This window comes from Peromyscus maniculatus, chromosome 14 (assembly GCF_049852395.1).
Source record: "Peromyscus maniculatus bairdii isolate BWxNUB_F1_BW_parent chromosome 14, HU_Pman_BW_mat_3.1, whole genome shotgun sequence".
Classification (NCBI taxonomy): domain Eukaryota; kingdom Metazoa; phylum Chordata; class Mammalia; order Rodentia; family Cricetidae; genus Peromyscus; species Peromyscus maniculatus.
Genome location: NC_134865.1, coordinates 88,247,891 through 88,274,830, shown reverse-complemented (window position 1 = coordinate 88,274,830; position 26,940 = coordinate 88,247,891). Strand labels below are relative to the sequence as shown.

Sequence of the window (26,940 nt, the reverse complement as noted above, 5' to 3'; positions counted from 1 at the left end):
GCCCTACCATATCAATATGCTTCCTTTGAGGCAAATCTGAGGAAGGAGGCAGAAGGGGTCTGAGTGAAGGATAAGCCCTCACAGGGCCATGCATACTACTGTGGACATGTATACATCTGCACTGTGTACAGATAAGGCCAGAGAGAATACTTCTTGCAGGGATGTGGTCAGGAAGGAGAGCAACTGTCACTACAGAAGGGCACAGAGAGCCCTGTCATCCTTCCTTCCTAAGAGATAGGGGCCACGTGTGGAAAGAAGCAAAGGTAAGGACGCATTCATTGCAGCTACAAGTGAGGTCCTTTGGGGGTTGTGGTAGAGTGCAGTCCTATGCTTAGTCTGTCCTACCAAAGACCTGTCACAGACACACAGTACAGGTAGGAGAAGCAGCCAGTGGAGTTCTTTCTGAGTCAGGATGGTACAAGACTATGGAAGAGTGCAAGACTATCCAAACAATTAAAGACATCAAACCATAGGTCCCACAGGGTCAGAGTAAACTTGGCATAATAAAAACTCTTGGCTACTTATGGGTAGTTTGAATCCTCAGGCCGGTCTGCAGCCTTGTCGGTAAGAATGGGGGAAGGAGCTTCCGCACTGCAACTCTCTTGATCAGACCTGGTCTACTAGAGAGGGTAACAGAGACGACACTCACAGACATATGGCTGGAGAACCAGAGACGTTCTCAGAGGGAGAGAATGGAGCAGAAGTTATGACAGTCACACTGTGCTGCCTTCCCACTGGCACCAACGTCACTTAACCCTTACATTACACTGTCTGCCTCTGGCTTCAAAAACATTCAAATTCCTGGTTCCAATTTGCTTCTGAGATTCAACTGTACAATAAACATAATTTCTATTTTTTAAAAAAATCCATTTCCTTAAAAAAACTTTTTATTGATTCTTTGTGAATTTCATACCATGCACCCCAATCCCACTCATCTCCCCATTCCTCCATTATCTGTCCTCTGCCCTTGCAACCTCCCAAAAGAAAACAAAACAAAAAAAATAAAAATGATAAAAAATAAATATAAACAAAAATGGAAAAACAAATCTCACTGTGGAAGCTGCAGTGTGTCACAGTATGTCTCTCTGTCTAATCTTTTGCCTAAACAGCTTTACTTGCAAATGTTCATTATATGGGTCAATGGTCCGATTCGAGGCCTCTGGCTTCTGCTACACTGTCAATACTGGATCTTCACGGGGACTGCTCTTGGATATCCTGTTGCTGCCCTGTGAAGATCCTGCAGCTTTGGCCCTTTCATGTGCTCAAGCAGTTCTTAAATGGGGTACATGTTGGGGTGGACCAACTCAAAGCCCCAGATCTGGGCCTGTGTGGTAGCTTAATTGGTCGGCCCACCCACTCTCCTTCACCCTCACCACCAGCTCTCCAGCACTGCCCTGATGAGGGGTGGGGCCAGCTTTCCCATACCCACACACACCGCCAGGGTCAGCTCTGCCATCAGAGCCAGCTCTACTGTGGGCCCAGGCAAGGCGCAGGGCCCACTCTCAGGGGCAAGAGGTGGGGCCAAGTCTCCAGCATGCAACTTCCAGGGCTAGCTCTCCAGTCTGCCACAGCCAGTTCTTCAGCACTCATTCATGCCTTCAGGGCAGGCTCCCCAGTACCCACTCCCATCAGGGCCACCTCTACTGTGCTGCCCAGGCACCCTTTCCTTCTTTTAACATTCCCTTTACTTAAAATATTCTAATTTCTGCCGTCCTAGCCCACTAATATTCAAGTTCTTTCCATTATAACTCTAAAAGGAAGATCCTTCTAGTCCACAAAAACATGAAATCTGTGGTTCAAATGACACCAGGGACCAGTTCCTCTTTACCTGGCTGGAATCAGTCTCTCAAGATATTCAAAAGGCTGGGCAGTGGTGGCGCACGCCTTTAATCCCAGCACTTGGGAGGCAGAGGCAGCCGGATCTCTGTGAGTTCGAGGCCAGCCTGGTTTACAAAGTGAGTTCCAGGAAAGGCGCAAAACATACACAAAAGAAACTCTGTCTCGAAAAACCAAAAAATAAAAAATAAAAAAATTCAAATGAAGCAAACATGAACTGCTCTGTGGAGGACTTCTGGCAAAGACTTGACTTCATAATCTGTACTCTTGGGATATAAAGGAATCTGAAGACTCTGAAACACCTATGAATAAAAGTTTCTGAAAAAGAGCATACCTCCCACTGCCCCTTCTATAAGTCTGACTAGCTGATAAAAATATCCACGATTATAAGGCTGGAATGTTCCAGATCCAGAGTCTAATCATAATTTGTCTTGGACTACCTTTAGCCTCCTTAATAGTCACTCCTTGCCCATGTCTGTGTCTGACCTCACATCTTTGTGACTCACAGGGAAAATCTTTTTAGAATGTATTAAAGAGACTACCAGCTTTCACCAGTCAGAAGGCTGAGTGTCATCGACAGTATCTGAGGCCTACAGCAGAGATGTCTCCATGCTGCTTTAACCCGACTACCTAATATTTGCACCAGTTACCTGAAAAGTGCTTTGATTTATGGTTTTGTTGTGTCACTATAAAAACTTCTTCAAACTGCTACCACATTTGGAACATGGAATCTGGGGTAAACTAAGTCTGTGTTCCCAGGTCAAGGTCACTCATAGTTGACTCCAGAATAAACTATCTTTTACCCCTCTTTGAGTCAAGAGTTGTGTTTTTTGCACTGACATAAGCCCTTCAGCTCATCCAAACTACCTAGTTAGACTGAGTGCCCTGTACACGTCCAGTGACAAAAAGGAATCCTCCGGTTCTTCTAAAGTATTATGTGTGGATGCACTTGTACAGATGCATGTGCATGTGAGCCTAGGTGCACAGGCTGGAGGTCAACACCAAGTGCCTTCCTCAATAGCTCTCCACTTGTAAGACCAGGTCTCCCACTGACACAGAGGTCACCAGCTTTCTAGACTGGCTGGCCATGAGCTTTGGAAAAATTCCTGTCAGTCTCTTCAACCTCCAGCCCTGGGTTTACAGACACACGCTACCACATCTGGGTTTTTAACATTGGTCTGGGTATCTGGGATCAGCCCTCACCTCAGTGAGGCACACAGCACATCTGGGTTGTTCACACTGGTCTGGTATCTGGGACTGGCCCTCAACTCAGTGAGGCACACAGCAGGCACTTTACTGAGTCATCTCTTTAGCCCTCATTTCAGTTATTATTACGTTTTTAGTTTTCACTCCTAGGGATTCAAACCTATGGCCTGACACATGGTAGGCAAGGACTCACCACTGAGCTTGAGCCCTGCTGGTTATCAGAACGTTTATCCAGCCTTTTCTCCTCGCCCTAGCACCTCTGTAGTGTCACCGGAATGCTAAGTCTATATTTAACTTTCTACCGGGTGCCAGCCATTGCAATAAGTTTTAAGAGCACAGACATTTAATGGAGACCTAGGCTTTAGTGCCACTCCTATTTACAGTCAGGAAACTGAGACTTTGAGAAATGGAATGGCTGCTGGCACTGCAAGAAGCCAAGGAAACCAGGCAGTGCAAAGCCGTCAGCCAGAGTCCACACTGCACTGTTCCCCGTCTCCAAAGCATCCCACCACTATCCCACGTGAACTGTTCCCTTGGATTCAAACTTCATCATGTCAAAAATGTTTAGGGTCCCCACCATAATAAGTACCACATTATCAAAATTAATTAAACAACAAAATTAATCAACAAGCAGAAAAACATGTTAAGTGTTTTATACGAGTCTTTGGCACTAGTCTCTGAATCATTTGGGCAGTAAAAAAATAGTAAAACTAAAAAGTTTTTCTGGTTGTATTTTTTCATCAGGCTCAGGAAGAATTATTTGGCAGCTAACAGTAGTAAGTTCTCATATTTTCCAGTTGAAAGTAACTGAAACAAATTCCCTTCCCTCTAAAGCATGTTCAGTGGTTTTATTCACCATATAAGGAAAAGGGTGATTCTGAACATTTCAACTTCACCCTTCTCTTCTAGGCATTCAAACGCCCTTTGGGAGTTAATACTGTAAGCTATTTTGCAAGTGACTTCATTTGTGGAAGAACCAAACCATGGAAGAGCACTGTTAAGTTTTGGGGAGGACTACAGATCTTGATTTTTTTACTCTAAGGGAGAGAATCTTTATATTAAGACTATTTTCAAAGACAGATAAATTAACATTTTTTTAGCAATTTATTAAAGAACTTTAAAAATAGTCATTAATGAAGTTAGTTCTTACATAAACTGGCTTTAAAAAACTGGTAGGAGAAAAAAAGATGTATTTTAAATCTTTTATGAATTTATTTCTCAAAAATTTAATAAAGTAAAAATCAATAGATTCCTTGCTAGCTCTCTGAATTTTAAGTTAATGGTCCACTTAACCACACTGAAAATGAGACAGTGGGGACAGCAGTGCTGGGGGCAACAGATGCACTGCCCTGCAGACAGAGAAGCACACGTGATGCACTCGGTCTGCAAACCCATGCCTCCAAGACCAAGTGATACTTTCACGACGCCTTCTGAGCCGAATGATACACACTGACGTCCCTATTTTAAATGACACGTGATGTTAGCAGTACCTCCCCAGAAGACTTGCCAAAGATCATGAGCAGTGTCCCTCTTAGGAGGCATCTCACAGAGCTGCCCTGACTCTGGAGACACATGTGTCCTTCACTTCAGCACTAACTGCTCCTGCCATACAACTTTCAATACTACAACGACAACTTGTCTTGGAAGACAGACAGAACTATTCTAGAAATAATTAAATAAAACGGCTTAAGACGACATTCTGGAGAAAAGGAAAGGAGAAAAAGCAGAAGACACGGTTACTATTTTGCCATTTATACAGACATTCCATCTCTGTAGCTGGGGGCTTGGGATGCACAGTAGGCAGTGGTGAGAAATGTGGTAGGGATGGGGAGCACCGGCTCTGAGTGCAGGATGAGTGCTTACCCAGCATGCACCAAGCCTGGGTCAGTTCTCAGCATTTAAAGGAAAGAGAAAGGCACTGAAGGCAGCACTAACCGCAGGCTGCAGGAGCTCAGGTAAGGGGAAAGAAGACTGTCTGGTAAGAGTAAGACACAGCTTTCTCTTCTTGTTTAAGAGCACTAACAACAACAAAAGAGGAAACTCTAAAAACATGAAGTGACAGCATCATCCTTAGCCAAGGACTAGAAGACCAAACAAAAACTCCATTTAAAAGCAGAACATGCCGGGCGGTGGTGGCGCACGCCTTTAATCCCAGCACTCGGGAGGCAGAGGCAGGCGGATCTCTGTGAGTTCGAGGCCAGCCTGTGCTACCAAGTGAGTTCCAGGAAAGGTGCAAAGCTACACAGAGAAACCCTGTCTCGAAAAACAAACAAACAAAAAAAAGCAGAACATATAAAGCTGTACCTCTAGTTCATCAAATATACCTCCCGAAAAGAAGAAACTATATCTGAAAGAAGGAGCAGTTATCTCAGGAGGGGAGTCAGAGGGAGACACCTGTATCGGACTAACCTGGGTCTATGTGAGAGCTCCAGTACTTAGTCCCTGGGTGACTCATACAGATACACCTCTTAAGCTCAGTTCCAGGTCAGTAAAAGGAAACAGTATCTAGCTTTACAAGTATGAGGATTAAATAAGCAAATGCCATGAAATTGTACTTAGTGACAGGTCAAAGGTAGCTTTAACTTAGTTAACAATTTCTTTCCTCAATTCTGCAAACACTTTGTTTATAAAGAGACCCAGCCTTTCCTTAAGGCATAAAGAAGTGAAACACTCAGGACTCATGCATAGAAGGGAGGAGCTAAGACAGGATTTGTTCCTCCTCTTTATCCATCTGTGTCTCCATGTCACTGCCAAGAGAGGGAAGACAAACACTAACTACATCATGAAATAACTGTGTACTTACTGGTTTCCTAAGGAAGAAGATTGACAATGCTCCAACTAAAGGCATGTCTCCAATCAGGGGCTCCAGGATCACCCGCATTGTCCCATGAATCTGAACTCACATAGGAAATCACAAGTCAGAAAACACAGTTCTTCAAGGCTACTTGGTGACTTTTAAGCACATAGCTTCATACTTTACTCAACTATAACCATAAATACAAACTTACTTCAAAAACCTTCCTAGCTAATAAAAACTCCATAGCTTTTCTTTCTAAATATAGCCCAAAAAACTCTAAAATGAAAATGTGGAAAACTTACCTGAATACTTTTCACACCAGCTCTACAAAAATATCGTTTGATCTCCAAATCAATCTCACAATTTCCTACAAAACTAGCACAGAAAAATTCTGCATTACATACAGTGAATAGAATTAACTGTCCTCTTTGTTATCTATTAAGATTAGACATTGTAAAATACATAACCAAACAGAGTGACTGTAAAGTAGCCATACTCATACTGTAGGCAAAACTGATTGAAAAATGTAGCCTAAACTCCAGGTTGCATGGATACACTGCTGCCAGGTTCAACACTGCTCTATCACCTGTGAGGAATACTATGCATTTGCTTTAGCTACACATGAAAATCTTAATTAAAGTCAGAGAGACACACATGGCAGGCTGAAGCTGGAGGACTACCATGTAAGACCCTGTCTCAAAAAAAAAAAAACAAACAAAGTGGATGAGAATAAGTTCAGTTGGTAGACTGATTGCCGAGCATGCAAGAAGCTCTGGGTCTAGTACCCAGCCTTGAATAAATCAGAAATGAAGGGTGTGTTGGATTCTTAGCACTCAAAGGTATAAGCAGGAGAATGAAATCATCCTCAGCTACATAGAGAGCTCAAATTCTATCTCAAAAAGCAAAAAATTTAAAAGCATGTAAATATCCAGTTTCAAAATAACAATGTGCAATTTCTGGAGTACCGCCCCCTGAATTTTTATTGATTCTTTGTGAATTTCACACCATGCACCCCAATCCCATTCATTTCCCAGTCCTTCCATATCTGCCCTCCACCTCTGTAACCTTCTCCCAAAAGAAGACAGAAAATAAAAATTAAAAAAAAAAAATCTTGCTGTGAAAACTGTGGTGTGTCACACAGCATATCCTTCTATCTAAACAACTTTACTTGCAAATGTTCATTGCAGTGAGTCACTGGTCCGCTTCAAAGCCTCTGGCTTCTGCTACACTACCAATCCCGAAATCTTACTGGGACTCCTCTCAGATAGCCTGTTGGCCTGAGTCAAGGAGATCCTACAGCTTTGGTTCCATGGGACTGACCCCTTCATGAGCTCCAGTAGCTCATAGATGGTAGGTGTTGGAGTGGGCCAGATCAAAGCCTTGTATCTGGGCCTGGGTGGTAGCTAACTTGGTCAGTCTGTCAGCTCTCCTGCACCCACACCACTGGGGCCAGCTCTCCCGCCCTACCCAGGCGAGGGGCGGGCCCAGCTCTCCAGCACCCATGCCACCAGAGCCACCTCTCCTGCACTGCCCAGGTGAGGGGTGGGGCTGGTGGAGCACTCCTGTGATGGAAGGTGTTTTTATTTGTGTAACAAAACCTTTGCTTAAAACCCAACAAAGGTTAGAGTTTATTTTGCCAGCAGTAGATCGCCCACCTTTCTTCTTAGTCACAAAAATTCTCACTCAGATTCTAAAGGCTTTATGATGTTAAAGGTTAGAAACAGCTTGTTTTGAACCTTCACTTTTCTCAGTGATTAGTTTCAAACATAAATATGAAACAAATAGTTCTTTACTAGGACAGTGCAAAGCAGGCATTTATTTCCAACATAAACATGAAATGTTGAATACATTCCTCATGGGATGGTGTGGGATTTGATCTGTCTTTGCTGGGGTTACTAATGCTATGATGAAACATCATGACAAAAGGCAAGTTGGGGAGGAAAGGATTTAATTCACTCACAATTCCATATGATAGTTCATCAAAGGCATTGAGGGCAGGAACTCAAGCAGGGCAGAAACCTGGAGGCAGGAGTTAACGTAGAAGCCATGGAGTGGTGCTGCTTATTGGCTTGCTTACTATATTTTCATATAGAACCCAGGACCACCAGCTTAGGAATGGTCCCACCTATAATGGGCTGGGCCCTCCCAGATCAATCACCAATTAGGAAAATGACCTACAGGCCTGCATATAGCCTGATCTTAAGGCGGTAGTTTCTCAAATTGCTGTTCTCTCCTTACAAATGACTCTAGCTTGTGTCAAAGTGACATAAAACTAGCCAGAACAACCCTCATTCTTCATTCTTAAAAGTATAGTTGGTATTAGCTGAGTGGTTGTGGTGCATACCTTTAATCCCAGCACTCAGGAGGCAGAGGCAGATGGATCTCTGTGAGATCTAGGCCAGCCTGATCTATAGAGTGGGATCTAGGACAGTCAGGACTACACAACACAGTGAAACCTTGTCTCAAAGAACCAACCAAACAAACAAACAAAAAAGAAGTATGATATCATAAAACTATTTGTGCAAGTCTGGGGAATTTGATCAGTCAAATCAGGAAGCATCTAAGTCAGTGGTTCTCAACCTTCCTAATGCTGTGACAATACAGTTCCTCATGTTGTAGTGACCTCCAACCATAAAACTGTTTTTTGTTGCTACTTCATAACTGTAATTTTGCTATTGAGCAGTAAGTGTCTCAGTTCTTTTTTTTTTTTTTTTAACAGAGCTGAGGACAGAACCCAGGGCCTTGCGCTTGCTAGGCAAGCGCTCTACCACTGAGCTAAATCCCCAACCCCGAGTATCTCAGTTCTTAAGACCATTGGAAACATGCTAAGCACATGAGCAAAATTCTTCCAGTATACACTGTATACAGATTCTTCACATTAAGAATTATTCTCTACCCTGTTGCTAAATTTACCAGTAACCTGCTATAAAATCATCATAAAAACTTTCCTTTTTAAACCAACATAAAACCTAACACATGTTCTCTTTATTTCTCAATTCTTTTCAGCTTCCCCTCTATCTTATCTAACTACATTGCTGCCAATGTAGTTAAGGTCTTTGTCTAAAACATACAAAATAGTAGAGTACATATGCTGCTAAAGCTGCATTTTCAAACTGATATCCATTAAAGGAATTACTCAAATGATTTGTTTAATGCTAGAACAATGAACGAGCACAAGGTTTCTATCCCCATGGAGCTTGTCATCTGCTCCATGGACAGACCTTGTGGGATACAGCCTAACCTAAGACACGAGTAGACCACTGTAGAGCTCATACCCAGGCCTGTTGGCAAGTCTTCTGGGGCTTGACTAACATAAGACACATAAACATGCCTGCTGTGGGATGTCTTTCTATACGCTGTGAATATGTGTTGCTGTGATTGGTGGATAAACAAAGCTGCATTGGCCTTGGCAAGGCAGCTTAGAGGCAGGTGGGAAATCCAAGCAGATAATACAGAGAGAAGAAAGGAGTGAGGGATGCCAGCCTACCGCCCAAGGAGCAACATGCCAGTAGACTGCTAATGCGAAGGCCATGCAGCAAAACACAGATGAACAGAAATGGATTAATTTAAGATGAAAGAGCTAGCTAGCAAGAAGCCTGCCACAGGCCATACAGTTTGTAAATAATATTAAGCCTCTGAATGATTATTTTATGAGGGGCTGGGGGAATGCAGGGCTGAGCAGGACCAGAGAAACCTTCTGACTACGCATGTCTCCTCTTTTAGTTCACTGATGACAATGGTATTTACATAAGCATCAAATATTTTAAAGATGAAGATTTTCCCACATCAAAGACATTCAACATTTCTTTCTAAAATAAAGATAATTGACACAAAGTCTATACAATTATTATATTAATACACTCTGGAAATTCACAAATGATAAAAAAAATCCTTAGTCTAGGCTCAAAAAAGCAGATTCAACTACTAATAGCCATCTGTCTTGTTTGAGAATCTTTCACTGATAACCAGGGCTCACTGATTAAGGCTAGGCTGACTGGCCACAGCATAAGAGATCCTCTTGTCTGCTCCCTCCGTCCTGGGGTTACAAATGAACCACCATGCTTGTTTCCTCAGTGGGTTCTAGGGACTGAACAAAGCAACCATTTTACCAATGGAGCTGTCTATTGAACCTATTACAAGCGAAACTGTCCTTATTTCCTTTTAGTATTTTTTCACTGTTAATGTACAGAAATGCAACTGATTTAACTGCATTTCCCTAATTGGCTAAATTCATTTTAGTTTTAAGGGTATATTTTGTTTTTCTGAGACAGGGTCTCTGTGGTACTTTGAATGTAATTGGTCCCCATAATCTCATAGGGAGTGACACTATTAGGCATGTGGCTTTGTTGGAGTGCGTATGGCCTTGTTAGAGGAAGTGTGTCACTGTGGGGTGGGCTTTGAGGATTCCTATGCTCAGGATACCACCCAGTGTCTTGTTGCCTGCAAGATGTAGGATTCTTAGCTACTACTCCAACACCATGTCTGCCTGCATGCCACCATGTTCCCCATCATTATGATAATGGACTGAACCTCTAAACTGTAAGCGAGCTAACCCATTAAATGTTTCCTTTATAAGAGTTGCTATGGTCATGGTGTCTCTTCACATCAATAGAACACTAACTGAGACAGTCTCACTCTGCTGCCCTGGCTGACTTGGAACGTGAATGTAGGCCAGTCTGCTTCCAGAGTGCTGGGATTGAATGCAAATACCATCACAACTGGCTTTAAACTTTTTGTGGATTTTTTTTCTGTAAGATCTCATCATTTGTAAATACTGATTTTCAATTCGGATGCCTTTTATTTCATTGTGTTGTAATATGAATTATTAAATGGTCTTATTAATAAAAAAAAACCTGGAGCCAGATATTGGGGTGGAAGCTGAAAGATCAGAGGAATAGAACAAGCCAGCCACAAGTTCTTACTGCTAGGAAATCCTCAGCCCAAGAGAGAGCTACTTCCTGTATACTCATGCCTTATATATCTTTCTGTGCGCTGCCACCTTACTTCTCTCTGCCCAGCTCTATCACTTCCTGTCTATCTGTACAGACCTCCAGACCTCTATGATTAACTAGTGCTGGGATTAAAGGCAGGTGTCACCATGTCTGGCTCCGTTCCCAGTGTGACCTTGAACTCACAGAGATCTGGATGAATCTCTGCCTCCCGAATGCTAGGATTAAAGGCATGTGCTACGACTGCCCGACCTCTGTGTTTAATATAGTGGCTGGCTTTGTCCTCTGATCCCCAGGCAAGCTTTATTTGATAGAGCTCAAATAAAATATCACCACACTGTGTTGTCTAACTTCCCTAGGTTGAACTTTTTTTTTTTATCATGAAGGAGTACTGAATTTTGTTAAATTCATCTTCTCTATCAACTGAGATAAGCATGAAGGACTCACTCTCACCACCCATACCACTTCCTTCTTAAAATAAAGTGGTGTGTTTTTCGATTGGTTTTCATATCCTGAATCACATTTGCATTCTGGCAATAAATTCTACTTGTTGATATTAGATAATCTATGCTACTAGATTCAATTTGCTAATATTTTGTTGAGGGTTTTTATAGTAAGGCTCATAAGGATTAATTATTAGATTATAGTTTTCTTGTAGAGTATATTTTTTTTTTTATAATTCAGTACATTTTTAGAAATTTATTTTATTTTATGTCTATGGGATGTTTTGTCTGCATGTATGTCTGTATATCCTGGTGTTTGCTTGGTGCCCATGGAGGCTAGAAGAGGCACTGGATTCCCTGGGACTGGAGTTACAGATGGTTGTAAGCTGCCATGTGGGTGCTGGGAATCAAACCCAGGCTGTCTGGAAGAGTAGCAAGTGCTCTTAACTGCTGAGACATCTTTTCAGCCCCATTATATTTAATATATTTAATGAATGACAGTTATCTAGATTATGAGGAACTCAAAGTTTGTCAACATTTAGATCAAATTCCAATGAAGAGCAGACAAGAAATTCATTATATCCTCCATCTTATACATGCAGCTAAGTGAACACTATGTGTCAGTAGCCATGGCAAAAATATAACACAAATGAACACTTACCTAATCTGAAGGTCCAGAATGATTTGTCTTTTGTCTACATTTTCAGTATAAACCTTAACACCATTGACTCTAAGGGGCTGAAATAATAAAAAGCTTCATTTAAAACAGAGAAAGGCTTAAAAGTAAACAAACTAAAATACAGCATAGGTGTGATAAGAACACGCTTAGCACCAGACTACAAGTGCAGTTCTGGTCTATGACACACTGTTGAACTTTGACATCTTATTAACTCGTATTCCTCAGTTTTCTCATCTGTAGGACACACATGACAGTGACAGCTACGTGAGATGGTTGTGAAGTTAAATGACATACTGAATGGAGCACACTGCAAGGCATACAGTGAGTATTCAATAAACACGGCATCAGTGCTGCTGTTAGCTCATGTAATAAATACATTTGCTTTTATTTAAAGCTCCTTTAAAACCACATCTCCTTCAGTTTAATCTGATCCTTTTCTTCTACTCTATCCTTGTTAATAGTTCCCATTACTTTTATGTTTTACAAGCTTTCACTTTAAAATTTCACAAAAATTTTGCTTTGAGTAGATAAAAAAAAAGATAAGGTATAGTTGAGTGTGGTAGTGAAGGCCTATAATCACAACACTTAAGAAGCTGAAACACGGGCTGGAGGGATGGCTCAGCGGATTAGAGTGCTGGCTGATCTTCCAGAGGTCCTGAGTTCAATTCCCAGCAACCATATGGTGGCTCCCAACCATCCGTAATGAGATCTGGTACCTTCTTCTGGCCTGCAGGGATGCAGGCAGAACACTGTATACATAGTTTTAAAAAAAAAAAAAAAAAAAAGCTGAAACATGGGATTGCAGTTTAAGGCCAGTCTGAGCTATACAGACCCTGACCCTGTCTCAAAAAGAAAAATAATACTTAATATATGATACAGATAACTGACTATGCAACCACAAAAGACAGATCATAAGACATGCTGCATTTTTTTAAGACTTATTTTTACTTGTGTGTATGCTGAGGCATAAGAGTGTAGATCTCCTGAGGTGGAGTCACAGGTGAGGATAAGCCAATTGTTGTGGGTAACTGGAATCAAACTTGGATCCTCAATTAGAGATTTGAACCACTGAAACATCTCCCTGACCTACAGTTTGTATTTCAAGGCCAGCCTGTTCTTCTTAGCAAGACTGTCTCAAAAAGCCAAAATATAGACCACCCCTCACAGAGGGAGAGGGGGAGAGGAAGAAGGAGAGAAAGGGAGAGACATAAAAGGAGGGGGGGACGAGTTGGGAAGAAGGGGGTCAACAGTAGTGGGAAGAGGATAGGAAAGGATAACTCAGGTATGAATATGGTACAATATATTGCATAAAATACAATACAAACATGAAATTGTCAAAAATTTTAAAAATTAGTATAAATGCAAAAAGAACCTCAATATTTTCTCAAAATAATTATCATGTTAGAATTTATTAATCATAAATTTTCTACAATAAATATCAGTAAGAAATGATTTCTCATAACTTTTAAAAGATGCTGAAAAATTTAAAAATTTGGATGAAATCAAATTTAGTAATTTAAAACTGTATAAATATTAATGATATAATATGAAATATGGAGAGGCAAAAATCATTGTTAAGGATTTGTTTTGGATGGATGGATGTTTTGGATGCATGTGTGTCTCTGCACTGCTGGCTGTCCTGGAACTCACTCTGTAGACCAGGCTGGCCTCGAACTCACAGAGATCTGTCTGCCTCTGTCTTCCAAAGTGCTGGGATTTAATTTGGATTGAGACTTTTTAAAGCTAGTAATCTGTATTTAAAATTGTCACTATAAAATAAGTCAAAGCAGGGCTGGAGAAATGGCTCAGTGGTTAAGAGCACTTGTTGCTCTTCCGAAGGGCTTGAGTCTGGTTCCCAGCACCCACATCAGACAACTGTACAAATGCCTGTAACTCCATCTCCAGAGGCTCTGATACCATCTTCTGGCCTCCATGAACACCTGCATGCATGTATGGCATATTCTCATACAGACACACATAAACAAAAATAGAAATTAATTTAAAAAGTAAAACAGAAACAACAAAACATAAACAACAGCACAGTGAGAAGCAGGAAAGGTCAGAACCCGCCGCTGGGAAGAAGACCCTTAGTCTGCAGACTTTTCCACTGGTTTCTCCCTTTAGGGCTTGTGCAGTGCTCACGCTGTTCTTACACTTTCACAGCAATCCGACTGTGAGAGAGAAAGGGCACTCAAGAAGGAAGGACCGACCTGCTGACCCACGTCCACTTTTGTGAAGCTGAAGGTGCTGAGGTGGGCATTTGCTCCCCGCACAGCTGGCTCTATGGTTTCTCGAAAGAGCTTCTCTATAAATTGACAAATAAAGGGCCACATGTGCTTTACAGTCTAGAAGGAAAAGGAACTCATGTTAAATACTTGTTATGATGTATGATACATAATTTAGTTGAGTCACTAAGAAAAATTATAATTATGTAGTTTTGAAAACTAAAACAAAAGGGAGAGGTGGTCTTGTTATTCAAAAGCAGTCCCGTCAAATGTGTTCTATATGTTAAGCATTTATTTCAACAATAAACCACTGATTAGACAATATGATACAGGAATTAGTTCTTTTAGTGAGCTATTCTGTTTAAACAAGTCTGCATATCTAATAATCACTCAAAGTTCCATGGATTCAACTGACTGTGGGAAAACTTAAGCTATGGCCAGACAGTGGTGGGTAGTTCTTGGGAGTTATTTTTCTCTTTATATTATTTCTAGAATGTCTGCTTGTGATTTCTATAAAGCAGATGTGAGCAGCCTCTATTTAAGAATGAAGACATGAAGCCAGATGGCAATGCCATGCAAGCACGTGCATAAATCTTCTTAAGTCGGTGACACAGCTCTTGCTCTTCCCAAGGGAAAGTCACACTGCTTCCAACAGTCCTCTGGGGAGCGGAAGCCTGCTCACTGCAATCAGAACTCCAATACCACCAAAACTGAAATTCCCAAACATGGGAAGATAGTCTCTGGCCCTCTAATTCCCAATGAATATTTAGAATATGCTAATCTTACCTTATTTAGCCATTCTGCTCTTTCAGTGTCTGGAAAATGAACCTGAGAGAGAAAAACACACACATGACTTAATGACTCCTGCCATTCATAAACAAAATGGTCCCTAGGCTATTTCATATTCTTATTGCTCTATGTTTATATAATGCCTCTTTAAAACACTCTGCTCTAATGCTTTCTAACACTGTCTCAGAGAAGGGAAGTTGATGTGTGTGGTACCTTACTTGCCACGTTCTGAGAACTTGGAGCGAAAGGGTTTGGGGCCCACAAATACCACCAGAGACTTCTCTGCCTCCCACCACCCAAGTGGGTATTCCCTGGCATCTGAAACATCAAAGTACAAAAAGAAATGCCTTCTTGCATTTTTAAAAATAATATTATTATTGCCATCATTCTGCTAGAAATCTAGACTCAGGCTTCAAAATCCATCTCTTCTTTTTGCTTTCCCTTTTTAGCCCTATCCAGATGACTTCTATATGCAAGGGTCATCTCTACCAGTCTCCTGCCCTCTCCTAAATGCATACTGTGAACATAGTTCTCCATAGGCAAGGCCTACATATTGGAAAAGTGATTGAAAATGTAAAAAGAAACCTACTTAAAAAGTAGGTGAAGAATGTTTTCTCTGTTGATAAAGCTAAAATAAAACATCTTTCCAAAGGAAGATAGTGCTGTTTCTGGCCACGGGGGAGCTTTCAAAAGAAGAGCACACAGGCCACACATAGTTTTGATTTAGTGGTACAGTGGATCATAGGCAACTTTGTACTGGTGACTGAGAAGATCTGATGCACAGAACTTCCTGAGTTACAAAGAATCCAGTCCAACAATGCTGTCTTCTGGCTGAAGGAAGTGGAACCCGAGCTGAATAGGTTATAGTCTCAAGAGGTGGGGTATGGCTTCCAAGGTTTCTGAGACCCAACTGTACTTCTCAAGTTTGATTATAAGAACAAACAACAGAAAAAAGGGCCTAGCAGGAGCCAATCCCTGGACACAGGATAGGTCACTATCAAGCCGTTGATCACAGATTGCTTATTACTGGCTCTCAGAAGTCCTGAGTGAGTGACTGCAAAAGGAGAACAAGCAGGGGCAGTGACATTGGTGTTGTTATGGGTTCCCTCTGGGTCTACAAATAAGCCTACGCAGGCCTTACTTCCCTTGAGCCACATAACAGGGAGGATATAATATGACTGAACCACGAGACAAGCTAGAGTGGAAATAAGTCATTTCTAAATTAGGTAAGCATAAATTAACTGGTGTGGGGTGGAGTGCAAAAACCTTCCAAATGGAGACAATGACTTAGAAGTTAGGGAAGGCAATGTTCAGCAAGGTAAAAGTTCAGTCAGTGGACTGCTACACATTTGCTTAACTCTAGATGCTGTGCTCTGTCATCACTGAGGGGCAAATTTTAACCCAGGTCAAACAGTGCACAAGAAAGGAGTATACTTCCCCAGGAAACAGGAAGAAATTTGGTGCTTACAGTGAGGGACTCGAGTGGACAGGCTTGTTAGACTTATCAAATTAGGTAAAAAATTAATTCATTTGTAATCAGGACTTTGCCATTTCTTTACATTACTTTGAAGTAGTTTAGCACTTTAAAAGTCTGATCAGATCTCCTTAGATGCTGAAAACGCCTTTGACAAAATCCAACACCCCTTCATGATAAAGGTCTTAGAAAGATTAGGAATACAAGGAACATTTCTAAACATAATAAAAGAAATTTATAGCAAGCCGACAGCAAACATCAAATTAAATGGAGAGAAACTCAAAGCGATACCACTAAATTCAGGAACAAGACAAGGCTGTCCACTCTCCCCATATTTATTCAATATAGTACTAGAAGTTCTAGCTAGAGCAATAAGACAACAAAAGGAGATCAAAGGGATACAAATTGGCAAGGAAGAAGTCAAACTTTCACTATTTGCAGATGATATGATAGTATACATAAGTGACCCCAAAAACTTTACCAGGGAACTCCTACAGCTGATAAACTCCTTCAGTAAAGTGGCAGGATACAAGATCAACTCAAAAAAATCAGTAGCCCTCCTATACACAAATGATAAAAGGGCTGAGAAAGAAGTCAGAGAAACATCATCCTTTACAATAGCCACAAATAATATAAAATACCTTGGGATAACACTAACTAAACAAGTGAAAGACCTTTTTGATAAGAACTTTAAATCTCTAAAGAAAGAAATTGAAGAAGATATCAGAAAATGGAAGGATCTCCCATGCTCATGGATAGGTAGGATTAACATAGTAAAAATGGCAATCTTACCAAAAGCAATCTACAGATTCAATGCAATCCCCATCAAAATCCCAACACAATTCTTCACAGACTTGGAAAGAAAAATACTCAACTTTATATGGAAAAACAAAAGACCCAGGATAGCTAAAAGAATCCTATACGATAAAGCAACCCTTGGAGGCATCACCATCCCTGATCTCAAACTCTACTATAGAGCTATAGTAATAAAAACAGCTTGGTACTGGTATAAAAACCGACATATGAACCAATGGAATCGAATTGAAGACCCTGACATTAATCCATGCACATATGAACACCTGGTTTTTGACAAAGGAGCCAAAACTATACAATGGAACAAAGAAAGTATCTTTAACAAATGGTGCTGGCATAACTGGATGTCAATATGTAAAAGATTACAAATAGATCCATATCTGTCACCATGCACAAAACTCAAGTCCAAGTGGATCAAAGACCTGAACATAAATCCAGTTACAATAAACTTAATAGAAAAGCAAATAGGAAGCACTCTTGAACGCATTGGCACCGGAGACCATTTCCTAAATAAAACACCAACAGCACAGACCCTGAGCACAACAATTAATAAATGGGACCTCTCGAAACTGAGAAGCTTTTGCAGGGCAAAAGACACAGTCAATAAGACAAAAAGACAGCCAACAGACTGGGAAAAGATCTTCACCAACCCCACATTTGACAGAGGATTGATCTCCATAATATATAAAGAACTCGGCCGGGCGGTGGTGGCGCACGCCTTTAATCCCAGCACTCGGGAGGCAGAGGCAGGCGGATCTCTATGAGTTCGAGGCCAGCCTGGACTACCAAGTGAGTCCCAGGAAAGGCGCAAAGCTACACAGAGAAACCCTGTCTCGAAAACCCCAAAAAAAAAAAAAAAAAGAACTCAAGAAACTAGACATCAAAGTACTGAACAGTCCAATTAAAAAATGGGCTAAAGAGCTAAACAGAGAATTCACAAAACAAGAACTACAAATGGCTGAAAGACATTTAAAGAAATGCTCAACATCCTTAATCATCAGAGAAATGCAAATCAAAACGACTCTGAGATACCACCTTACACCTGCTAGAATGGCTACGATCAAAAACACCAATGACAACCAATGTTGGAGAGGATGTGGAGCAAAGGGAACACTCCTCCACTGTTGGTGGGAATGTAAACTTGTACAACCACTGTGGAAATCAGTATGGCGGTTTCTCAGAAAATTAGGAATCGAACTACCTCAAGACCCAGCCATCCCACTCTTGGGCATATACCCAAGGAATGCTGATTCATACCATAAAGATACATACTCAGCTATGTTCATAGCAGCACTATTTGTAATAGCCAGAACCTGGAAACAACCTAGATGCCCATCAATGGAAGAATGGATGAAAAAAATGTGGTACATATACACAATGGAGTACTACTCAGCAGAGAAAAACAATGAAAGCATGAAATTTGCAGGCAAATGGATGGAACTAGAAAAAATCATCCTGAGTGAGGTAACCCAAACCCAGAAAGACAGTTATGGTATGTACTCACTCATTGGTGGATTCTAGATATAAAATAAAGAACAATCAGACCACAACCCATAGAACCATAGAGGCTATATATATAGCATGGAGGTCCCTAGGACGACTGTGGCATATAATAAATTTCAGTTTTACTCAATTATTAAAAAAAAATATAGCCAAATGAATGGAAACACATGAACTATGAACCAAAGGCTGAGGGGCCCCCAGCTGGATCAGGCCCTCTGAATAGGTGAGACAGTTGATTGGCTTGATCAGTTTGGGAGGCAACTAGGCAGTGGGACCAAGTCCTGTGCTCATTGCATGAGTTGGCTGTTTGAAACCTGGAACTTATGCAGGGACACTTGGCTCAGTCTGGGAGGAAGGGACTGGACCTCCCTGGACTGAGTCTACCAAGCTGATCGCAGTACTTGGGGGAGGACTTGTCCTGGAGGAGGTGGGAATGGAGGGTGGGCTGGGGTAAGGAGAGGGGGTGGGAGGGGGGAGAATAGGGGAACCCATGGCTGATATGTAGAACTGAATGGTATTGTAAAATAAAATATATATATATTAAAAAAAAAAAGTCTGATCAGGAATGGGATAGTTAGTGGCAGGCAGAGCATTAAAACAGGTATTTGGTACTGGATCCTTCTAATTTATTGTGAGGCTCTTTCCCATTCTACCTTTTCCTTCTAATGCAACCAACCACTAGGAGCAATGGAAGGAAAGATCAAAAGGCCCCTTCTGTTGCTGACACGGGAACCTGTGCAGTGTAGATGCACTCTAACTTCTGTAATTTCAGAGTGAATACCAAAGTCACATTTCTGCAGCACCTAATTTTTGAATATACTTGCCCTCTGATATCTGATGTCCTCACCTGCTTCCCCCAAGGCTTCTCTTGCCTGGCCTCCCAACTACTAAATTTAGCTAACCGAACAATATTCTAGAAAACAGGAACTTCCTTTTCAGTTCACCTTACTGAAGGCTTTGAAGGCCTATAGCTTATCAGTTTAACTTCCTCAGCTCAAGCTTCAAAGGCAGTGCAGTCACATAATTCTCTGGGTCACAACTCAAAGGCCCCATTTTCACATCCTGTTGAGTACAGCCAGGGGAGCCATGGCTGTGGACATGGAACGATGCTCTTTTCCTCTTTCTCTTCCTGCCATCTCTTCCCCAAAAGCCAACTCACTTCAGTTGTGGCTAGCTTCCCACATAACTAACACTTTACCCCTGAAGACCAATCAGTCCTCCACTCACAGTGCTGCAATTCTCCATAAGTCAGCATTTGCCACAACATGACCTGGAACACTTCGCAATAGACTCAGGGTTAGAACTTCCTCCTACCTCCAGAACTATCCCTTAAAACTACTGAACCATATGAGCAGATCTTCTACTGAACATCAGTGAATTCCTATTCATAGGCATTCTGTAACATAATTTACCAGTTAAACAAGGAAGTATTAGTCTCTGTATTTTTCAGTCAGTATACTATACTTAATCCTATTTGTAAATAGCATCAAATGACCCTCAAAAAGTTTAAGAAAGGACTATGTTCAGTAATACAAGCTACAGCCAAATTTCCAACCAATAAAAAAAAAAAACGATTAATAGGGGCCATGCAATCTTAAAACATTGTTTGCACAGACATATGTGTGTGTATTTATATGTCTATGTTACATATATTTACATATTTATTATATATACACACAAAATATTTTTAATTCAAACAATACAAAAATGCATATGAAACTAGTAACAAAGTGTGACGATATATTTGTAATCTAAGAAATAAAGCTTGCCTGAAGATCAGAGGACAGAGCCAACCACAGAGTTAGTCACAGAGGTCAGGCAGTGGTGCCACACACCTTTAATCCTAGTATTCAGGAGGCAGAGACAAAGATCCGTTTGGATTTCTGTGAGTTCAAGGCTACTGGGCTACATGAGATTAATCCAATCTAAAAGAAAAACAGCCAGGCAGTGGTGGCACACACCTTTAATTCCATCACTTGGGATCACATACCTTTAATCCCAGCACTAGGAAGGTTGAGACAGGAAGTGATATGGCTGGACAGAGAAAGGAATATAAGGTAGGAGGAGACAGGAACTCAGTCTTTTCAGACTCTTACAGGCTGAGGAGTCAGTGAATTATGAGGTGGCTTGCTCTGCTTCTCTGATCTTTCAACTTTCACCCTGATATCTGGCTCTGGGTTCTTATAAGACAATTGAGGATTCACACAACAACAAAGAAAATGAATCTAGATTTTTCTTCTCTGTTGTCACAGTTTTGAATTCTTTGTGAGAGCCAAAAATTAATTTGCTAATCATTACTGTATTTAAAGATCAAGAAATATTGCAAGCTAGGTATGTTGGAATACATCTGCAATCCAAAAGGAGGCAGGAAGAGGTGAGGCTAAGTTACTAGAGAGATACTGTCTCAAATCAAAAAGGAAAGAAAGAAAGAGAAAAAGAAAGAAAATGTTTCTAACACAGAAGTACTATTTTTAATAAAATAATTAAAATTATGTGAAAATATAATTTTCTCAAATTAAAACAATTTAATTATACTAGAAGAGAATAATACTGTGATGTAGAGTTTTCTTAAAATGTAAGTATTCTATCCCAAATTTGAAAGAAGATTCTAATACATTAAATTAATGAAACACATTACTGACAATATATTACAATGCAATGACTCCTGAGAGTGTTCCAGAGTAGGGGCTTTCCTACTCTCCAACACTGACTGCTCAGGGCTCTGCTAAGACACTGTCATGCTTTGGCCATGGATGAGGATATTCAAGCTCATATAGAAAAGTTTCTCTATTCACAGCTGTGCACCATAATAAAAACCATCACTGACACTTGTGGATCTTGACTTTCCTCAGTGTTTTCTGCCACTGCAAGACTCTAACTACTACTGCACACAGGCTGGATGCTCTCCCTAAAGAACTCATATACACATCATTGAGAGACTTGCTTTGGAGAGGGAAGAGCACTGGGCGGGATCTGATCTTACCTGGATGGTTACTAAAATTCCACAATTAGATAATGGGCATGTGTATACACAACACACACACACACACACACACACACACACACACACATATCCACACACATACACACACACATATCCACACACACACACACACACATATCCACACACACACATACACACACACACATATCCACACACACACACATATCCACACACATACACACACACATATCCACACACATCCACACACACACATACACACACACATACACACACACATCCACACACACACATATCCACACACATACACACACACATACACACACACACACACACACACACACACACACACACACACACACACACACACACACAGAGTCCCTGACCCTGCCCTTGAATGTATCTCTTAGAGCCCTTTGTAGACAGGAATGCTATAGTAGGACAGAAAGCAAAGAAAAAAATTTAAAGGACTAAGAACGAAAAGAGCCCCTCACCACATTCCTAGTCTGGTTTAAGTAATTCACATGTTTAGAGCCAAGAATTGAGACAAAACTGATCAAAACCCTACATGGCCCGCCTGAAAAGCTGACTAAACTACCACAAGAACCATTCTTACAATCAAAACATAAGAGCATAATGACTTTCAAAATCTTAGGACTCCTTTTTCATCTGTAAACTTATACAATAATTGTAAACCACCTTATAGCCTCACTTGAAAGAAAATCCTTTAGATAAGAGAGGTAAGAACTTATGGCTGGCTTGTTCAGCTTCTCTGATCTTGCTTTCACCCTAATATTTGGCTCCGGGTTTTCTATTAATAAGACTGTTTAGCAATTTGTGTTACATTAATCAATCACAGCTACTTAATGAAACCTCCTTGTAAACCCAAGAGGACAAGGTTGCAATGATTCCAGGCTGTTGAACATGTCGAGTTGCGACACTGAAGTTCTGTGTCCCTTCCCAGACCATCCCCTATGTATCTCTTTAGCTGGCTGGTTGTCTATATCCATTGTATCCATTGTAACAGCCATTATAATAAACCAGTAAACATATTTCTGAGTTCTGTAAGCCATCCTAGCAAATTAATAGAATTTAAGATAGGAATTGTAGGAACTCAAGGTGTAACAGGTCAAAAGCTCACATGACAATTTACTACTTGCAACTCGTTCCTAAGTGGGGAAGAAAGAATTGTGGGACTGAGTTCTTAGCTTGTAGGATCTGACACTAACTCCATGTAGACAATGTCAGAAACAAACTGAAATATAGGATACCCAGCCAGTGTCTGCTGGAGAATGGCTTGGCTATGGGAAATCCTTCCACCCACCACATTTAATGACCTGAGGTAAATTATTCTGAATGTGAGAGTAAGAAAAGAGTTTAATTTTCATTTCTACCAGACCAAACAGACAGGGGGAAGGGGCGAGAGGGAGAGGAAATGAGAATGAGAATTCTAAGTCACATCAATTCTCTGTGGCTCACGGGGAAGGAAGGAAGAATATGGACAAATTTGAAAATATGCTCTGGCCATATAAGCAGGGCTGCCTTTACTTTACAGGCCACACTGCAATATCCAAGTGCCGGCCAGGGAAATGTGTGAAGTCACTATGGAAGGAGACTCTGCTGTGCCCATCTTCCTGGAGGTAACAAAGGAGCCTGCAGCACAGAGCTGACCTACAGAGCTGACATTTATTGGGATTATTGGAAAGACACTCAATCATTCTGAGGTTTTAATGTACAAGCCAGTACCTTAAAATTGCCAAAGAAATAAGAAAGTGAATATGTCAAATTTAAAGAAAGCAAATCTGATACCAAATTTAAAATTCTGTTCACTAACTTTAAAAATCTGTTTCTAACTAATACATATTCATAAACATTTGTTTGTCCTGCACAAAATAGAATTTAAAGTAGCAAAAAACACAGAAAAAAAACCCACCAAGATACAGAGATAACAGAAAGTATGTTCCTAAATCATACAAAGTTCAAGAACATAGAACATGTAGTTTCAAATCTGAACCTCCAAGGAAAAAGTTAAAAAAAAAAAAATCACAAATCTCCTTTATTTCAAAGTTTCAATTATAAAACTTTTATATTTTCTCTGAGAAGCATAAATAATCACTGTAACATTATCTATGTTTCTAGCATATCTAAGAGTTAACATTGTCAAAAAAAAAACTTTTAATGCTATGTTTAAAAAGAACAAAAGCTTATTTGGATTCTAATATGCTATTGATATTACCAAGTTGTTTTATGTAGAAAAACTGGATCAAATACATAAAGACTGAACATGTTAACTGAAGCCAGGAACTCTATATAGAATACCTAATTTAGTGTTCACAAAGACCCTTGGAAAGACCAATAGCTCTAATAAGATAAAACAAATAGCTGGAGACACATGAAAAGAAATACAGATCCAGGGGATTCTGAGGTCCTTCCTGTTATATCTTGCTAAAATAGAAAAGATCAAATAAATTTATAAAATGGTCAAATTTTCCTAACTGAATGTTTTCTCATTTTTTTAGTATTAACAATTTTGAATAATATTTAGAACCAAAGTAAAAATAAAAGAAATGGCTTTCTTCAAATACTCCCCTTGGAAACCATCATTAATAATGAGCCCTTGCATAGAACAACATACAAATTCCACTAAACACAGATAGAAGCAATTATAACTGCAAATATCACAGCAGGCATATTCCTGGGAAAGCAAGGTATGCTTTAAGATCCATTAGTGTCAGTGGTGTTGAAGAATACAGTATAAATTAATTTCATTGACTCATTCCTTTAAAAAATCTGGATTAAGTTTCAAGGGATTATATGAAGAAATATACCATATCTAGTTCAGTTACAGCTGAAACTACTTAGATTTGGTACCTACAAATAACTGAAAAGATACATAAATACAATGATCATTTTACTAGCCAAGTGTCATTAATCAAATGGTAAACTGGCCAATCAAATTATTTTATTCATATTCTCGTTCATTTCAAGGAATACCAGAGGTGAGGGAAGAGGGCTGCCAACAGTCTGGCATAGCTGCTCAAGTTGGGGAGGTACCAGGCATCAGTCAGACTACGAGCAGGGCCCTGCAGTCACAGCTCATCTGCCCCACCTTCAGCCCTAGCACACAGCTGGGTGACAAGGTTGCACACCATCTGTGTCAGCTAGTTTTGAGGGCAACTTGACACAATTTAGAGTCATTTAATGAGGAGAGAACCCCAACTGAAAAAATGCCTCCCTAAGATAGGGCTGTATATAGATGTAACCAACCGTCTTATTAATAAGAAACACAGAAACAATGCAAAAGAGAAAGCCGAGAGGTCAGAGCTCAGAGCTAAAATCTCACCCTTCCGCCTGCGGTGTCCCAGCTTCCCGAATGAGGGTTCTATTTCCTGTCTGTTCGTCTATTTAAAGTATTTTGTTCTGCCTTCTCATTGGTTGTAAACCCAAACACGTGACTGCCTCGTCACTGTCTGAATGTACAGCCCCCTAGGTCTTAAAGGCATATGTCTCCAATGCTGGCTATATCCCTGAACACACAGATATCTATGGGATTAAAGGCGTGTGCCACCACCGCCACACTCTTGCTATGGCTCTAATAGCTCTGACCCCCGGGCAACTTTATTTATTAACATACAATCAAAATCACATTTCAGTACAATTAGATTACCACCACAGCTGTAGGCAAGCCTGTAGGGCATTTATTTAAATAATGATTGATCTGGGAGGATATAGCCCATTGTGGGTGGTGACACCTCTGGGATGGCAGTGCTGGATGCTACAAAGAAAGTAGGCCGAGCAAGCCAGTAAGCAGCACTCCTCCATGGCCTCTACATCAGCTCCTGCCTTCAGGTTCCTGCCCTGTTTGAGTTCCTGTCCTGACTTCCTTGGATGATGAGCTGTGATATGGAAGCATAAGCAGAATAAACCCTTTCCTCCTCAAGTTGCTTTTGGTCATGGTGCTTCATCACAACAATAGTAACACTAACTAAGACACCATCTTAATACAACAACCATCCACAGGTCCCACTAAAGTAAGTAAGTAAACAAAAAGATTTAAGCAGGCAGTTTTGTTTCCCTGCCCTCTTAGTATAATCTCAAAAGTAGATTAGTAGATGAGACAAACCAGCTCAACAGAAACACGAGTTCTAAGAAAACCCAAGACTCCTGTTTTTTCTTAATTTTTTTTCTGTGTATATGTTTATTGTGTCTGTATGAATATATACCGTATGTGTGGGGACCTATGGAGGCCAGAAGAAGTTACAGGCAACTGCAAATTGTTCCATGTTGGAACTCAACTTGGGTCCTCTAGAAGAGCAAGTGCACTTAACGGTTGAACTATCTCTCCAGCCCCCAAGATTCCTCATCTTTATTTGATACAAGACAATATTTCAGGTCAGTGCACATCTGTGTTTTCAAGATACCTGTTCTTTACTAAGTATACTCTAAGTCTTTCAGGAAATCTGTAAACATGGAGCACATTTGCATTTAGAAGCATACTGCATATTTCAGGCTTATTCCAGCAGAGGGCCTGCACAGAGTTTAGTTTGAACAGAAGCTAACTAGAGACCTTTGAATATTTAAAATAGTTAATAATGTTTTGCCTACATACAAACTAATGCAAATGGAAGGGGAAATATGTGAAGAAAGTTAAAAATGCCCAAAATATTTATTCACATACAAAGCAGTCTAGAGGAGCAGAGTTTGGTGGCTCATACCAGTAATTTCAGCATTGGTGAGGCTGAGACAGAAAGGCTACTAAAGAACTATTATTGGGAACTATTAAAGATGAGATGGCAAGCTACCAGTGGAGGCATAAAAAACCTTCCTTTCTTTGCTTTCCTACTTGGTATATGACCAACCCAACATCTGCAATTCTCTTCCCAGTACTTTCCAGGTGCAAAGATATAGGAAGCTGTTGTATGACATTTTGTTTGTGTTCTGACAAATAAAACCTGCACCGAAAGACCAGAGGAGCAGAGCAGTGGCCACTAGAGAGGCTTCTTACTTCTAGGAATCCTCAGACCGAATGGGTGGCAGAACCTGTCTCAACCCACCTTATATTCCTGTCTCCATGCCCTAGTGCTGGGATTAAAGGTGTGAGCCTCCCAAGTGCAGGGATCAAAGGCATGTTTCTCCCAAGTGCTGGGATTAAAAGCTTGTGTCACCACTGCCCAGCTCTGTTTCTCATTTAGATTAGTTCAATTTTGTATAGCCCAAGGTAGCCTTGAACTTCTGATCTTCCTGCTTCCTCCTCCCAAGTACTG

The 26,940-nt window shown here is 40.6% G+C and overlaps 1 protein-coding gene across 2 annotated transcripts in view; it reads right to left on the bottom strand.

Moving 5' to 3' along the window:
* Positions 1 to 26,940, bottom strand: part of Esyt2 (extended synaptotagmin 2) — a 93,401-nt gene that overhangs the window by 39,517 nt on the left and 26,944 nt on the right. For both annotated transcript variants that reach the window (XM_076551564.1, XM_076551563.1), the window contains exons 2-6: positions 14,922 to 14,963; positions 14,121 to 14,255; positions 11,893 to 11,969; positions 6,142 to 6,214; positions 5,846 to 5,935 (exon numbers count right to left, since the gene is read on the bottom strand). In XM_076551564.1, the coding sequence (XP_076407679.1) occupies positions 5,846 to 5,935; positions 6,142 to 6,214; positions 11,893 to 11,969; positions 14,121 to 14,255; positions 14,922 to 14,963 (417 nt within the window). The remainder of the gene's footprint in view (positions 1 to 5,845; positions 5,936 to 6,141; positions 6,215 to 11,892; positions 11,970 to 14,120; positions 14,256 to 14,921; positions 14,964 to 26,940) is intronic.